Genomic DNA, 17,442 nt, shown 5'->3' on the forward strand with positions numbered 1-17,442 from the left:
CGTGATGCACAAGCTGGAGCTCGTCTGTCTACTCAAACAAGATCTAAGCATTACAAACGGCCTTATCGAACCTAACTAATTCTACCAGCATGAATCTAACATTACAATAGAGCAGAGGAGTTTCCCCTTAGCTCTATCATGGCAGACGATGGAGAAGGCTGGAAGTCGGAGAAGATGTGCACAGGCTCCGCAGCCTGGAGACCGAAGCGAGGAGATCCTCGTCTAGAGCACAACCAGGTGCAGATGCGCGAGTGTAGATCTGGGTCGCCGTAGCCGCCGCAGGTGCGAAAATTGGGGAACAAGAAATTTCGGGAGGGGGCTAATGGAGAGCGTAACCGAAGAGGGAGGTTACCCCTACCTTTGCCGCGCAACGCCGCTCGGATTTCGCCTTCTCCCGCCATGTCGCGGCTGAGCGCCCACGCGAACAACGTTATCGATTTTCGTCGCGCACAGGCATGTCCGTGGAAAAACGGTCAAACTGGACGTTCCTCCCGAGCATATCCCGTAGATGCTTTAAGATTCGTGCTATGCAACAACGTGGAGACGACCGGGCATCCAAACGTCCCAAAAATTGCGTCCCACATGCGAGCCAAAGGATCCCAGCTACCAAACGTGCCCTGTGTGATTTCCCATTTTTAATTCCAGCTTGTGATTGTGATGTGACTGATCTGATTTTCCTCTTTTTTTAAATTCAGGTCAAAGCTTTAGCGTAGACGTGATAGGGTCAGCAAACCCGGCCATTGACTTCTCACACTGCCTTCGCTCTCGCCTCTCGCGGTGTATACAGTCTATCTGCCATCCCAGAATCAAACACCTCCATGGTCGCCGCCTGCCCGCCCACCACCACAGACGGAAGCATCTGCTCCCACCATTTGACCGCGCGGCTCCCACTCTCCGCTCCGGCGGGGTCGACTCTCGCCGTCTCGCGGTCCCCGCTGCGGCTTTTGCTGATCTCGCCGGCGGCTGAGCTGGCCTGGCTTGCTATGAACAGGTATGTGTTGCGTGTGTGCGTGAGAGAAGAGATAGCGGGCTTGCTCTGCTTGTGGGGCGATTTGATTGGTGTTTGGATTTGTGCGGGCATCTTGGCGGCTTATCTTATTCTATTTTAGTGGTATAGATCTTACTGAAATAAATTTGATTCTAATAAGTTAACTGGTGTGATCCTACTTTGATACACTCATCATGAACATTGTAGAGTATTGTTTACTGTGCATGAACTGATTGTTAGATAACATATTCATGCAGATGCAGTAAATTCCAAAAAAAAAAATGCTATTTGGATTTATAATTCCATTTCTTTTATACTTAGTCTAGCAACACAAAGGTATTTGAACCCATATTTGCAGTTCTTTTAATCTAGAAACGATCACAATTCATAATGGAAATGAACATATAACTATTTACATAACAAATTCTAGGGTAGATAGCAAGGCTACTATAGGCTATAGGCCCAGGGTTACAACCGGCGCACCAAATAGGTGGTATGTCGGCGGTAAACTACCGCCGGGGTACCACTATATTGGTCCCCGATGGATCGCTTTTCAGTTTTGAATTTTTTTTATAGAAACTTCAAATTTTAAAATTCTTTGAGATATAGGTACGTTACGCAGTTTAGTTGTTAGAAAAAACATGAATTTTGTTATATTTTGCAAGAAGATGTCATGTTTCGGTAAAACAGCTCTAGATTTTGCATGTGAGGTCGGATGAAAAAGTTTTATTTATATAAAAATACATCTATAGAAAAAGTTACATCCGAATTCAATGACCTACGGCTGTTTACCGACTTTTTAGAATCCTCCAATTCAAAAAGGAATATAAGTTTTCAGAGGTTTTAGATTTTGTTGCAATTAGGTCGCATCCCAGGGCCAAATTGGTGACGCTAAGATCCGCCATGCGAGCTCTGGCGACTCGCCAACCGGCGCCAAGATCTAGGCCTTTGATTGTTTTTTCTTTTGAGGGTGCTCTTTGTAAAGTAGCCAACCGACGGTAGTATTTTTCTGGATTCCCAAACACCTATCCCGGCGCACCTAACTGGTGCGCCGGCGGTATTTTCGCTATCGCTGGCATACCAGGTTGGTGCGCCGGTGGTAGTCCGTTACCATCAGCGTGTTACCACTAGCGCAAACTGGTGTGCCGGCGGTGGCCAATTTTGATTCGCCGGGGGTAGAATTTTTCCTAGTAGTGCACATTGGGGGCAATTTGCTACCGCCGGTGGTAGCCAATTTTGGTACGCCGGCGGTACGAGTTTTCCCTAGTAGTGCAAATTGGGGGCAATTTGTGCCTACTCGGCGTTTCGCGAGTTGAAAATGCAAGAAAGGATACTAAATCTTTCATTGTTAACTGAATTCATAATAGAAAGATTCAGAATAAATGATTCAGAGTAAAGTAAAGGTAGGTGGCGAATAACCTTATTTATGACAAGTTTCGAACTAGTAAAGTATATCTCTAGGATAAAGAAAAGTGGGCTAAGGAGACATGAAAGGAAATTTCGAACTGATCGTGTACTTAAGTCTGCGAGTTTTCAAAAGCACAAAAACGTATACATATGTCTGTTTTCAAAGCACAAAGAGTTCTTGATTAGATTCACTGACATTAGCAAGAGAACTTTCTGTTTCTTTCCATTGAGATGAGAAATGAGAATTTTCTTATTTCTTGTCACAGCCTGCATAAGTCAGAACAATTCAGAACCATCAACTGGAATTTTTTTTTTAATTGCAGTAATGAATGACTCTTAAATATGTATTGGTGTATAGGTAAACTCCATGTTCAAACATCATTATTATCTAAAGACTGAGACCTACGTGTCTATGTACCATGATTTCATGTCTGTTATGTTTGAAGGTCAACATGTGCATTTCGAGGGCATTTTTTCCTGATTCTTTTGTTATTTTATGAGATTGGGTTATGTGCTTTTCTAGCATTTTTGTACATTTTAGTCGGTAAATGATTATTGTGGTTGTTATTCTTATTCAGCATGGTACCCACCTCTATTAATGATGCATTTCTATATTGCCAGGTATTAGCTTTGTCGTGCTGAAGCTTGGGGTTACATTTGCTATGAATTGGGCATTTGGCAGATAATTCATCAAACTTCCAACAGATGGTGAGTGTCTTAGCAGGGGTGATGACATCTGTCATCAGCAAGCTCACTGCCCTGCTTGGGGAGGAGTACGCAAAGCTGAAGGGTGTGCACAGGGAGGTGGAGTTCATGAAAGATGAGCTGAGCAGCATGAATGCACTCCTTCAAAGGCTTGCAGACGTAGACTGCGATCTTGATGTGCAGACGAAGGAATGGAGTAGCCAAGTCAGGGAGATGTCTTATGACATCGAGGATTGCATTGACGACTTTATGAAAAGCCTAGGCCAAACTGAGATGGCCAAGTCTGCAGGGCTTGTCCAAAGTGTGGTCCAGCAGCTCAAGGCACTGAGGGTGCGCCATCAAATCTCCAGCCAAATCCAGGGGCTTAAGGCACGTGTTGAAGATGCAAGCAAGCGACGTATGAGGTATAAGCTCGATGAGCGCACCTTCGAGCCTAGCATCTTAAGGGCCATCGACCCTCGTTTGCCTTCGCTCTATGCTGAGCAGGATGGGCTTGTTGGTATTGACCAGCCAAGAGATGAGCTCATCAAGTGCCTAATGGAGGGGGTGGGTTCATCGGTGCAGAAGCTAAAGGTCATATCTATTGCGGGTCCTGGAGGCCTCGGTAAAACTACCCTTGCGAATGAGGTGTACCGTAAACTGGAAGGCCAGTTCCAGTGTCGAGCTTTTGTTTCTTTGTCACAGCAACCAGATGTGAGTAAGATCTTAAGAAATATATTCTCTCAAGTCTGCCAGCAGGAGCTTCCTGGCACAGATATATGGGACGAGGGGAAGCTCATCGATGCAATCAGAGAAGTTTTAAAGAACAAGAGGTACATTCACGAACTTCGAATGGGATTTGGGCTGTTGGTACTGCATCATTTTGTCTTCAATATCGTAGCCATTCTTATAGTACTTTCTACTGCTGTTGAATTAAATTATATAGATGCTTTCATTACATTCTGAATGTATGCAGTTGCGAATAGTGTTTTGGTTCACAATTTGTGTAGCTATGTTTCTAGAGGGCTTAAAGACTTCCTTTAATATCGGAACCCCCTAAATAAGTACTCCCTCCGTCCCACGAAGGTGGTTGTCTGAGATTTGTCAAAATTTGGATGTATCCGAGTACAACTTTTCGTGTTGTGGCTGCTGAACCATCGGGGAAGGGGATAGTTGCTGTCATAATCAAGGAATATGTACCTAGCTGATAAATGTGTCTGCCCCCATAAACAGTGAGTCACAACAAACCTGAAGCAGCAGATGATTTTCATGATTTACTAACATATGATGGCAAGGAAATATGCCATTTTATATTTATTGGCCTGTACTATTTCCGTTTCCTTATTCATGAGAGATTTGCAAAATGTGCACTTTGTAGGTACTTAGTCATCATTGATGATGTATGGAGTACCCAAGCATGGAAGATTATCAAATGTTCTTTGTTTCTGAATGATCTGGGAAGCAGGATAATGACAACAACACGTAGTATTGATATAGCCAAGTCATGTTGCTCTCCTCACCAGGGTTGTGTCTATGAAATAAAGCCTCTTACAACAGCTAACTCTAAGAGTTTATTTGCTAAGAGAATATTTGGTTCAGGAGATATATGTCCTCAGTTGGAAGAAATTTCCTCGGAAATACTGAAAAAATGTGCTGGTTCACCATTAGCGATTCTTACAATAGCAAGCTTATTGGCTAATAAAGATGTCACAAATGAAGAATGGGAGCGGGTGTATAAATCGATCGGTTCGACAATGGAAAGGGACCCCGGTGTAGAAGAAATGAGAAGGATATTATCTCTTAGCTATGATGATCTTCCCTACCATTTGAAGACATGTTTACTGTATCTAAGTATATTTCCGGAGGATTATGAGATTGAGAGGGATCGGTTGATAAGGAGGTGGATTGTTGAAGGATTTATTTGTACTGATGGAGGACAAGATTTGGAGGAAATAGGAGCGTGTTATTTTAATGATCTTATCAATAGGAGTATGCTTCAGCCAGTGAAAATCCAATATGACGGTCGAGTCGATTCATGCCGAGTCCATGATATGATTCTTGATCTCCTTAAATCTAAGTCAATTGAAGCAAACTTTGCCACATTCTTTGGTGACCAAAATCAGAAATTAGTGCTTCAACATAAGATCCGTAGGCTATCTCTCAATTATTATTCCCAAGAGCACATCATGTTTCCATCATCAGCAATCATTTCTCATTGTCGATCGCTCAGTATTGTCGGGTATGCTGAAAAGATGCATTCTCTTTCGAAGTTTCGAGTTTTGCGAGTACTTGATGTTGAAAATGGTGAGGATATGGAGAGTAATTGTTTTGAACACTTATGGAAGCTTTTTCATTTGCAGTATTTGCGACTCAACGTTAGAAGCATTTCCTCACTCCCTGAACAATTAGGAGAACTACAGCGTTTGAAGACTCTGGATATGGGATGGACAAAGATAAGAAAAATACCCAAAAGCATTGTTCAGATGGAACATTTGACATGTTTGCGTGTCCGTAATCTGGAATTACCGGAAGGAATTGGGAATCTGCACGCTCTGCAGGAGCTATCAGATATCAAAGTAAACCGGGACAGCCTGGCATCTTCTTTGCTGGAGCTGGGCAGCCTGAGTAAACTGCGGATTCTTGGGCTATGCTGGTGCCTTGTCGATGTGGACAGTAATAAAGAAACTCTTGCAGATAACTTGGTCTCGTCGCTCCGCAGACTGGGAAGACTCAACCTTCGATCTCTGAATATTCAGAGTAACTATCGATACCCGCGTATAGATTTCTTGCTGGATTCTTGGTTCCCTTCCCCTCATCTCCTCCAGATGTTTCAGATGGGCATGTTCTACTTCTTCCCCAGAGTGCCAGCGTGGGTTGCATCGCTTGATAATCTCACCTACCTGGATATCAATATCAATCCAGTACAGGAGGAAGCACTGGAGATCCTTGGAGGCTTACCTGCTTTGCTGGTTGTATGGCTGACATCAAGATCAGCTGCTCCCGAGCAAAGGCTCGTCGTAAGCAGCAACATGTTCATAAGCCTGAAGGAGTTCTACTTCACCTGCTGGAGCAATGGGGCAGGCCTGATGTTTGAAGCTGGGGCCATGCCAAGGCTCGAGAAGCTGCGTGTTCCATTTGATGCAGGCAGTGGTCTTGATTTTGGCATCCAACACCTCTCATCCCTCAGGAATCTTTCCGTTGAGATCATTTGCATGGGTGCAACGGTTCGGGAGGTGGAGGCATTAGAGGAGGCCATCAGGAACACGGCGGATCTCCTCCCAAACTGCCCCACACTGGAAATCCGAACGTGGGATGATGAACATCTGATGAAGGAGGAGCAAGGCAAGGCTGAAGAGGAGATCCAGACAAGCGGCTGAAAGCCAGTCTGCAGTATATGTAAGTGTACACAACGAACAACTCATTATACTCCCTCCTTGCAAAAATGTAGGGCATATAAGTTTTTTGAGAAATCAAACAGTTTAAAGTTTGACAAAGTATGTAGAGGAAAATATCAACATCTAGAATACCAAATCAATACCATTACTCTGTGTTCGTTGTTTGTTTGAGAGTAGCTTATCATGTGTACCACGTGATACCATTAATGTATATTTTCATATGGTATACATTTGGTATTGTAGACATAGACAATTTTCTCAATCAATTTGGTCAAAATTTACATCGATTAGCTTTTAAAAGATTGTATATGCACTATATGGCAAGGAGGAAGTACAATTTTCAAGTTATTTTTCCTCCCATAGGCTACATATTTTTTTTTGTAATTTTCCTTTTAGCAAATTACATTATGGATCACCTGAACTAGTACTGCTGGTTCAAGTCACGGTGAGGTTCAAGTATGTCTATGTACTCGAAAGTTGCACACCTTGGTCACTAAATTCCACGTGGGTCACTCTAGGAGTCTAGGCCAACATCATTCTATCGTAGGCATAAAGATTGACGGATGGCATAGCATGTTCAATGATGCCACAGTGGCTAGTGCAGTTCGGAATTTTCGTTGCTGGCTAGTGCATAAAACTCGATATGGTATCACCTAAGATCTCGAGTTTGAGTTCTGTTCATGCTCCTTTTGTTCACGTATAAGATCTCTTGAGGCTGCAGTGCACGTGGATTCGGACTTTCGGTGTGTCGGCTAGTGCACGAAACTTGATAGGACAAAGAAACCAATTCTTCACTCTGAATTTGTTTCCCCTTCTTCTCGAGGACTTTCGCGTTGTCTCCCTGTCCACGTACAAGGGCTCTTGAGGTGTATGTGAATTCGGTTTTTTGATTGCGTTGGCCAGTAAATCTTGACAGGACAAAGAGACCATCTCTTCTCTCCTGAATGTGTTTCCCCTTCTCGAGAACTTCGCTGCTGTAACTGAAGTTCTGTCCGGCGATTATGCCGACCAAAGTTAATGGAATGCTGAGTGTTCCATCTAAAAAAAAGAACTTCCACGCTATCTCCCTGTCCTTTTAACTATAATTAATCTAGGAACAACATGCTTATTATTAATTTATTATTATCATAACTCGAGACCACAGGCTTGATCAGGTCCACACAGGCCCGGGATTTTCGGGGAAGCAGAATAATAACGACAACACGTAGTGTTTATATAGCCAAGTTATGTTGCTCTCCTCACCAGGATCGTGTCTATGAAATAAAGCCTCTTACGACAGCTAACTCTAAGAGTTTATTTGCTAAAAGAATATTTGGTTCAGGAGATATATGTCCTCGGTTGGAAGAAGTTTCCTCGGAAATATCGAAAAAATGTGGTGGTTCACCTTTAGCGATTCTTACAATATTGTTGAATGAAGTTGCAGTGCTACTTTCTTGTCTTATGTGAGACATAGAAATTAAACCAAACCATGATGCTGTTAGTATATTATTGTGAAGTTAAATCAATTTAATCTTTGAAGGTGCTGCAAATTTGTTTGTGAAGAAACAAGCCTCTCAATTTACAATACTACTTTCACTACTAGGAAACTAGCTATAGGTGGTGCATATAAAAATGCATGCTCCACGCGTATATAGAAGTGCATGCTCCACATAATAATTTTTCTGTGGCGCATGCAAACCATATGCGCCACATAAATTTGACCATTCTATGGCGCACGGAAACCATATTGCTATATGCGCCACGTAAATTTATGAGAAAGTATGTCACCATTTTCTGTGACGCATATAGCAATATGCGCCAGAGAAATATGAAGTTTCTGTGGAGCATATAGCTATATGCGCCACAGAATTGGGAAATCAGATCTAGATTATTTTGATGTTTTTAATTCTATATTTTTTAGATTTATATTTTTTAAATTTGAAATTCTAGATTTTTTCTAAGAAAATTGAATTTTAAATTCTATATTTTCTGAACCTTTTGATTTTTTTGGATTTTCAAATTTTAAATTCTATATTTATAGATTATTTATAATTTTAGAGTTTTAGAATCTTTTCCAATTTTTGAACTTATAGATTTTTGTTTTTTTTTTAAATTTCAAAAAAATTATATTTTTTATTTTTTAGATTCTAAACAATTATTTTAAAGAAAATTTCAGAATTTTAGATTTTAAAAATTATAGAAATTTTAAGATTCTTTTCTAAATTTTAAACTTTAAGATTTTTTTCGATATTTTCAAAAATATAGGTTTTTTTATTTCTTAAAATTTAGAATTTCTCGAATTTTTTTATTTTTATTTTTTACATGGTCCCTTTAAATGTCAATTTTTTGGAATTTTATAATTTCCTTTTGAAAATTTTGAAGTTTTTATTTTTTTGAAATTTTGAAACACACATACACGCCTAAACACACATATATACATAAACTACACATACATCTACACATACAAGGCTTAAGAGGGTTGATATGACACTAATATCAATAAGAACTTTAGTATCATAAGGGTAGCTCTACCAAATGGAACTTAGAAGTTAAGTGTGATTGGGTTGGAGCAATTTGAGGATGGGTGACCTACTAGGAAGTCATCATTTCAATATCATTTGAGACATGTTGGCACTCTCATTAGATGTTCACAAAAATTAAATATTTTGTTTTTTCCAAAATATTTTATTTGTTAAATTTGTATGATTTTTTTTTGAGAATTTTGTGGGGCATATCGCGTGGATGCGCCACAGAAATGTGAGATTTTGAAAATATATTTTTGCAGCGAGAATTCTATTGCGTATGCCATATGCGCCACAGAAAATAAAAAAACATGCACCACTGATTAGCTGTTTCATAGTAGTGTTTCTTGTCTTATAGGAGACATAGAAACTAAACCAAACCATAATGCTCCTAATAATGAATAAAATGTTCACCATCCTTTTATGATTAAATGTTCACAAAATTCAAATATTTTTGGTTTTTCCAGATTATTTTATTTTTTGATTTTTATGATTTTTTCAGCTTTATTTTAAAAAAATCGAGAATTCTGCGGCGCATATTATGTGGATGCGCCACAAAAAAAATGAGATTTCGAAAATATATATTTTAGCGAGATTTCTGTGGCGTATGGCATATCCATCCTTTTATGTTAGAAATTCACTAAGCATTTTGAGGAGGAGCTGCCCCCGCGGAAGCGGTTCGGCGCCAGCGGCATCGTCATCCACGAGCCTCGCGCTCCGTGGCAGCCCGTCTCCAAGTGGAGGCAGGATTTGGACAGCGAACTAAGTGTGGAAGTATGACGCGAAAATAAAATATCATATAATCATATGATATTTGGTATGCATAATCATATGTTTGGCATAGATAATAAGCATGCCCGTCGAGGGGGCCGTGCGAGCTGGGCGACCGCTCAGGCCCCCCCAAACAATGGGGCCCCCATATCCCAGCGACAGCCCAGCCTCGAAAGCAAATTTCTGGCCCACTCTCGTGGTTGAATCTGCTAGTGCGTCGTGCGATTGCGTCTGGGTGAGCGTGAACAATCTCCATGCCCCAAACGATCCTGCGTCGTGCTGCACTTCTGCTCGATAGTCGATAATCACTGCCCAGATCGTGGAGACGAACGCGGTGTTGTGGACTCGGCATGAACGGTGGCGAACGCCAGTATGCCATACGGCCCCCGACCTGGCTTGTCAGGCTCCCTGCTTCTAGCCCTTACACGGCCAATCGTTCCATCGGCCCGTTACAGATCGGCCTATCCAAAATGGTTGTTCTCCATCAGTCGATCGGTCCCAATTCCCCATCGGTCTGCTTGTATAATTCCTGAAGAATTTTTTGTATCTATCATTCTATATATCGTCAAACTCCCTATTCAGCCAATCGCCACGCCCTGATTCGATCAGATAACCAGTGGATCTCTATTTAGCCTTGAACTCAAGATTTCCACCATTTTCTCTAGCTTACTTATCTTGACAATGTAAAATTTAATTCATGTAGTTTTGAAATCAATCTTAGTACGGATTATTTTTGGGTTTATAAAGCAGGAAGAATCATGTCTTGTCGAAATTGAAATTACGACTCCTTCAAAGGCTAATAAATATCAGATGGATCATGTTTCTAGTAGAACATGAGATCAGTTTATTTCAATAGTGGTACCTTTTAGTGAAATTAATTTTTGATATATTGTGTGAAAAAACACATGTATAAATGATATAATAAAATAAAAGTATATTGGTACGTGAAATTTTCAAAATTTAGGGCCTTGTTTGGGGTTTGGCACAGGGGCCTGAATTTCTGGAGACGGCCCTGATAATAAGCAAACCAATATTTCTTTGCTAACAAACCAAAGCTCGTTATTGTAACTTGTAGATATAGTTCTACTATTGTTAATGCTTTTTATCTAAATTTAGTACCGGAGTTAGATTCAAAATCCAAGCAATTGGCAGGTACAGTTCGACTATTAGCAATTTTCAACTAAATTTGGCAGTGGTCAATAAGCAATTGGCATGAAAAGGTAGTACGCATTTTGTTTTCTCTCGCTCTGTTTTTTAATTAGCACATTTATGGCCAAACTGAAACAAAAGGAAAGATTTGAAAGGCAGTACGCCTAAGATATACTACTACTGTGTACCTTAGACAAATGACCTAGCCGTGAGTGGAAGAGATTGAGACGCCTAAGATAAAAAAATTAAATTTATCTATGTAAATTTGCCTAAGTATGAAACTATGAACGGCTTTCATCTAGATTCGCTCGAATTCACCCAAATTCACCAATGTGCTCACAATTCATCGAATTTTTAATTTACTTTGAGGTGCCGGCTGGAAAACATAGGTCCCCCATATGAATGTGCTCATCAGCTCCCCCGTACGGACGGTAAACTGGTTTTGTCGGAGGCCATATGAAAAAGCCGAATGGAGATGCTCTAAGACACACCATTTATATTGGCTTTCTGCCGGAAAGTTTTACATCATTGTTTGGATTATGTCCAAAATCGTACCATAACATTATTTGGGGGCGTAACCATTATTGATCTTTGTTTGGTCTTGCCCAACGTATGTGATGTCCAAGGGTGATTGCTGAATCAGACTCCCTAGAAGTGATCCAGGCGTGCACTGGTGATCAAAGGTGGTGGAATGAAGCATCGGCGAAGTTGATGTTGCTATTAGTCTTGATTCTATTAGCTTTATTCACTGTTCTAGAGAAGCTAATGAGGTTGTATATGCACTAGCTAGGTTTTGCTTTAATGCTAAATCTAATTATACTTGGATTGATGAACTCCCTAGCTTCCTCCTCTAACCTCTTATAGATGATGTAACTATACTGTGATTGCAGCAGCAGGTTTCAGACACATTTTTTTGTCCTTTCAAGGTACCTAAGAAATTGGAAGGTTTTTAATGATGCGGCTTGCTGCTTGCATAATAGAATGGTTTTAAGTTTCAGAAAAAAACTCTAATTCATTTTTTCCTAGCTAATGTAGTAATGTTGACCAATCTACTCGCAAGCAAAACCTCAACGAAAAATTCCAACTCGCCATTTTTTGCTTTTGGTAGGACAAACTTTGGCATATACGGAACAAACCCAGCCGGCCCTAGACACTAGTTGACATCCAGACGACCACATGTTGAGATTTGGATTGCATCATCCACATCTCATCCATCCAAACAGTCAATTTATCTCTCACGCGAAAAAGACCATCTGGGAACTGGGATATAGCCGCCACGCGTGTTTACCCAGATGAATCGTCGCCGTGGCGTGAGGGACTCGTAGTTCGGCCGGCTCGTCGCCACATCCAACACGTAGGAAATGGAGGCCATTCATTTGTATCTGTCGTGGAGAGATCCGCACTCCACCTGGTTTATGCCGCTGGTCGCTCCCTCACGTACGCATCGTAGAAACAACATCCGGCTGAGAACTAAGATGGTTCGAAGGCCAATACCACCCTCAGCTCAACATAGTTTAAATTTTAGATTTAACACTTTAGTGTTTTATTAAAAGGCGAAATATTCTTTAGTGGGAGACGACGTGTCTGTCGACATCGAGCGCCAGTAGTGACTTCTCAATCTTAAAACCCATCAGATCAGTTTCTTGGACTCAGTCTATCTGAGGTGCTTATGGGGTAGGGCGTGCCAAACATGCAAAACTTATATTTCTACAGTACAAAAAACTCCAGGAAGTTTTAATTTTTTCTACCGTTATTTTCTCCAAAGATGCAAATCATTGCATTAGAAGAAAAGGCCAACTAAGCGGTTCCATCTACAGGGTATGCGGTTACACGCCATGCGTAAGTGGGTGGGCGATCAGGAGCATATCGGCAACAACCTTGAGGGGAGTGGTATTGAGCTAGGGTCTGTCCAGAAAAGCGTTGTGCGTCCGTGCCCAAGAATGATGTCGGTGGACGCGTCGAAGAGGTCCTGGACCTCAAGCTCAACCTGGAGAGGGAGTTTGGTCCAACAGCCTTGGCGCATCCTTCTACATTTACTCGAGGTTATGGCTCTCGGTGTACGGTCAAAAACTAGCTAAGCTCATGAAAGCCTTCGAAATCAATTTAGGTTTAATATCAATTTACACATATTTTAGGCTACATTTTGCCTAAATCTTTATTAAGATTCGGAGGAAGTATCATATACGTATGTAGAAGTATGTAAGCCGGCCTAAACCCAGACGTAACTACTATCTAACCTGCCATCTCGTTAAGGCACAAGTTGCGTGCTCTATTTCCGTAAGAAGTGTGCTCCAAAAGATTGCCAACTGTCTGACTAGTAGAAAAATGAAACTCCATGGTCCTTTCAAAGCATGCTTTACTATCTTTCTTTTTATAATTGTTGTTGCAGTTTTAGCACAAATATATACCATAATTTCAATAAAAATTATGGACCGCGGGAGTAGAACATTTCAGAATCTCGTAGGTGGATCAAACCGATACAACTTCACGTACAAGATTTTAAGTGCGTCTCTACTTTCTTTTTTGGCTTAGTTTGAAAAAACGCATGGACCATGTTTCAAGACCCATAAATTATATGAGAGGTGGCTCCGGATCTACACATGAAACAAAAAAAAAGAGGATTGAAAGCAAAGGTTAATTGTTCCCTCCCACACGGGTGTGAAGGAGATATGCCCTAGAGGCAATAATAAAGTGGTTATTATTTATATCTTTATGTTTATAATAAATGTTTATATATCATGCTATAATTGTATTAACCGAAACATTAGTACATGTGTGATATGTAGACAAACAAAGAAGTCCCTAGTATGCCTCTTAACTAGCTTGTTGATTAATGGATGATTAGTTTCATAATCATGAACATTGGATGTTATTAATAACAAGGTTATGTCATTGTATGAATGATGTAATGGACACACCCAATTAAGCGTAGCATAAGATCTCGTCATTAAGTTATTTGCTATAAGCTTTCGATACATAGTTACCTAGTCCTTATGACCATGAGATCATGTAAATCACTTGTATCGGAAAGGTACTTTGATTACACCAAACACCACTGCGTAAATGGGTGGCTATAAAGGTGGGATTAAGTATCCGGAAAGTATGAGTTGAGGCACATGGATCAACAGTGGGATTTGTCCATCCCGATGACGGATAGATATACTCTGGGCCCTCTCGGTGGAATGTCGTCTAATGTCTTGCAAGCATATGAATGAGTTCATAAGAGACCACATACCACGGTACGAGTAAAGAGTACTTGTCAGGAGACGAGGTTGAACAAGGTATAGAGTGATACCGAAGATCAAACCTCGGACAAGTAAAATATCGCGTGACAAAGGGAATTGGTATTGTATGTGAATGGTTCATTCGATCACTAAAGTCATCGTTGAATATGTGGGAGCCATTATGGATCTCCAGATCCCGCTATTGGTTATTGGTTGGAGTGAGTACTCAACCATGTCCGCATAGTTCACGAACCGTAGGGTGACACACTTAAAGTTGGATGTTGAAATGGTAGAACTTGAATATGGAATGGAGTTCGAATATTTGTTCGGAGTCCCGGATGAGATCCCGGACATCACGAGGAGTTCCGGAATGGTCCGGAGAATAAGATTCATATATAGGAAGTCATATTCCAAGTTTGGAAATGATCCGGTGCATTTATGGCAGGTTCTAGAAGGTTCTAGAAAAGTCCGGAAGAAACGCACTATGGAAGGTGGAGTCCCGGAAGGACTCCACAAGCTTGACCAGCCAAACCCTAAAGGAGGAGTCCCAGGTGGGATCCACCTAGAGGTGGCCGGCCACCCCACCTCAAGGAAAGGTGGGAGTCCCACCTTGAGTGGGACTCCCTCCTTGAGTAGGTTTCCCACATATGGGAGGTTTTAGTGTTGGGGTCTTATTCGAAGACTTGGACTAGAACTCTTGGGGCTTCCACCTATATAATGAGGAGGAGAGGGAGGGGGGCAGCCACTCTTTGGCTCAGCCTTGGCCGCACCCCTTAGAGGGCCGGCGCCCAACCCCCCTCTCTCCCCAAACCCTAGCGGTCTCTCTCCTCCACCACATCCCGCACGCTTAAGCGAAGCTCCGCCGGATTTCTCCACCACCACCGATACCACGCCGTCGTGCTGTCGGATTCAAGAGGAGCTACTACTTCCGCTGCCCGCTGGAACGGGGAGGTGGACGTCGTCTTCATCAACAACCGAACGTGTGACCGAGTACGGAGGTGCTGCCCGTTCGTGGCGCCGGAACCGATCGTGATCAAGATCTTCTACGCGCTTTTGCAAGCGGCAAGTGATCGTCTACCGCAGCAATAAGAGCCTACTCTTATAGGCTTTGGAATCTCTTCAAGGGTTAGTCTTGATCATCCCCTCGTTGCTACCGTCTTCTAGATTGCATCTTGGCTTGGATTGCGTGTTCGCGATAGGAAAATTTTTGTTTTCTATGCAACATTATCCTAAAGTGGTATCAGAGCCGTGTCTATGCATAGATGGTTGCACGAGTAGAACACAATGGTTTTGTGGGCGTTGATGCTCTTGTTATCTTTAGTTTGAGTACTTTGCATCTTTGTGGCATAGTGGGATGAAGCGGCTCGGACTAACTTTACATGACCGCGTTCATGAGACTTGTTCCTCGTTCGACATGCAACTTGTATTGCATAAGAGGCTTTGCGGGTGTCTGTCTCTCCTACTATAGTGAAGATTCAATTTACTCTTCTATTGACAACATTAGTATCACCGTTGTGGTTCATGTTCGTAGGTAGATTAGATCTCTCTCGAAAACCCTAAACCACGTAAAATATGCAAACCAAATTAGAGACGTCTAACTTGTTTTTGCAGGGTTTGGTGATGTGATATGGCCATGATATGATGATGAATATGTATGAGATGATCATTATTGTATTGTGGCAACCGGCAGGAGCCTTATGGTTGTCTTTAATTTTCATGTTGAGTAGTATTTCAAAGTAGTTGTAATAGTTGCTACATGAGGTGAACAACCATGAAGATGGCGCCATGGACCTTGACGCTATGCCGACGATGATGGAGATCATGCCCGAATATGATGGAGATCATGTCCGTGCTTTGGAGATGAAGATCAAAGGCGCAAAGACAAAAGGGCCATATCATATCACATATGAACTGCATGTGATGTTAATCCTTTTATGCATCTTATTTTGCTTAGATCGCGACGGTAGCATTATAAGATGATCCCTCACATTAATATCAAGATAATAAAGTGTTCTCCCCTCGTATGCACCGTTGTAACAGTTCGTCATTTCGAAGCATCTCGTGATGATCGGATGTGATAGATTCAACGATTCACATACAACGGGTGTAAGCCATGTTGCACACGCGGAATACTTGGGTTTGCTTGACGAGCCTAGCATGTACAGACATGGCCTCGGGACAACGGAAACCGAAAGGTTGAACACGAGTCATATGGATGATATGATCAACATGTTGATGTTCACCATTGAAGCTACATCATCTCACGTGATGATCGGTTTTTGGTGTAGTGGATTTGGATCGTGTACCACTTAACAACTTTGAGGGATGTTGTATTAAGTGGGAGTTCATTAGTAATTAGATTAAAACATGAACTAATTATCATAAACATAGTTTGGGTAGTATTTTGAATTAATTTTGTAGTATTGGCATCCGTTTACTACTATGCGCTAGTCTTGTAATTGAGATAGAAATACTGTTAAAATCTGACAAGAAACTTTACGGTTTGGTACCGTATTGTTAAAGAATCAAGAATTAATTAAGTCCTATTGCAAACTTTTAGTAAACCTCACATTATTGATTCAAAAAGTTACGGTTTCAATTAGTACCTAAAGTTATCTTGTCTCCGTAAAACTTGAAGTTCAAATTTGTTTGAAAAGTAAGGAGCTGAAAATTTAGTTTTCAGAAATAATCAAGGTATGAGATATATGTGATATCTAAGACCTTATTGCAAGATGATAGAATATAATTTGGTGAGACTACATGAACTCATAAGTTTTATGGGAATGTACGAAGGTTGAAGACGCAAGGCGTCACAATCCTCCAACTATTGGGGCACTAATGATATTCGCATATCCATGAAGTTATCATCCTTAGTATGCACCGTTGCTAAGACTCGTCGTTTCGAAGCATCACGTGATGATCGGGTGTTATACATTCTACGTGTGCTTACAACGGATGCAAGCTAGATTTGCACATGCAAATACCAAGGTTAAAACTTTACGAGCCTAGCATGTACAGACATGGTCTCGGAAAGTCGTCATGATATGATGGATAAAATTATGAGTGAAATTATTCATCATATTACAAAGTTACTAATAGTGAAATCTGGAACACTTGTCATATGATGATCAACTTCAAAGTAAGAACCTCAAGGTTATTGGTATTTGACCAACAAACCTAGAAGTTATTAATGTTGAAGTGTTTTTCTGAATAATGAGGAAAGCTAAAAGAGAAACTGCAAAAGATATTTTGGCAAAAAGAAAAGAAAAGACTAGAAAGTCTAGCTCAGGTGTATATAAATGATATACATGTTATGGTTGTAT

At 41.1% G+C, this 17,442-nt stretch overlaps 1 protein-coding gene across 1 annotated transcript; it reads left to right on the forward strand.

Moving 5' to 3' along the window:
• The first annotated feature begins 725 nt into the window (after positions 1-725).
• LOC127299255 (disease resistance protein RGA5) lies at positions 726-6,822 on the forward strand. The gene is made up of 3 exons (XM_051329200.1): positions 726-991; positions 3,017-3,912; positions 4,458-6,822. Exons 2-3 carry the CDS (start codon positions 3,101-3,103, stop codon positions 6,454-6,456), a joined length of 2,811 nt encoding a protein of 936 aa, XP_051185160.1. The 5' UTR covers positions 726-991; positions 3,017-3,100; the 3' UTR covers positions 6,457-6,822.
• The last annotated feature ends 10,620 nt before the right edge of the window (positions 6,823-17,442 follow it).

Source organism: Lolium perenne, chromosome 5 (genome assembly GCF_019359855.2).
Source record: "Lolium perenne isolate Kyuss_39 chromosome 5, Kyuss_2.0, whole genome shotgun sequence".
Lineage (NCBI taxonomy): Eukaryota > Viridiplantae > Streptophyta > Magnoliopsida > Poales > Poaceae > Lolium > Lolium perenne.

Excerpts from the sequence above, each read along its gene's own strand:
- LOC127299255 (XM_051329200.1), top strand. The coding sequence starts at position 3,101 with ATGGTGAGTGTCTTAGCAGGGGTGATGACATCTGTCATCAGCAAGCTC. Across the intron at positions 3,913-4,457 it reads GAAGTTTTAAAGAACAAGAG|GTACTTAGTCATCATTGATG; the intron begins GTACATTCACGA and ends TGCACTTTGTAG.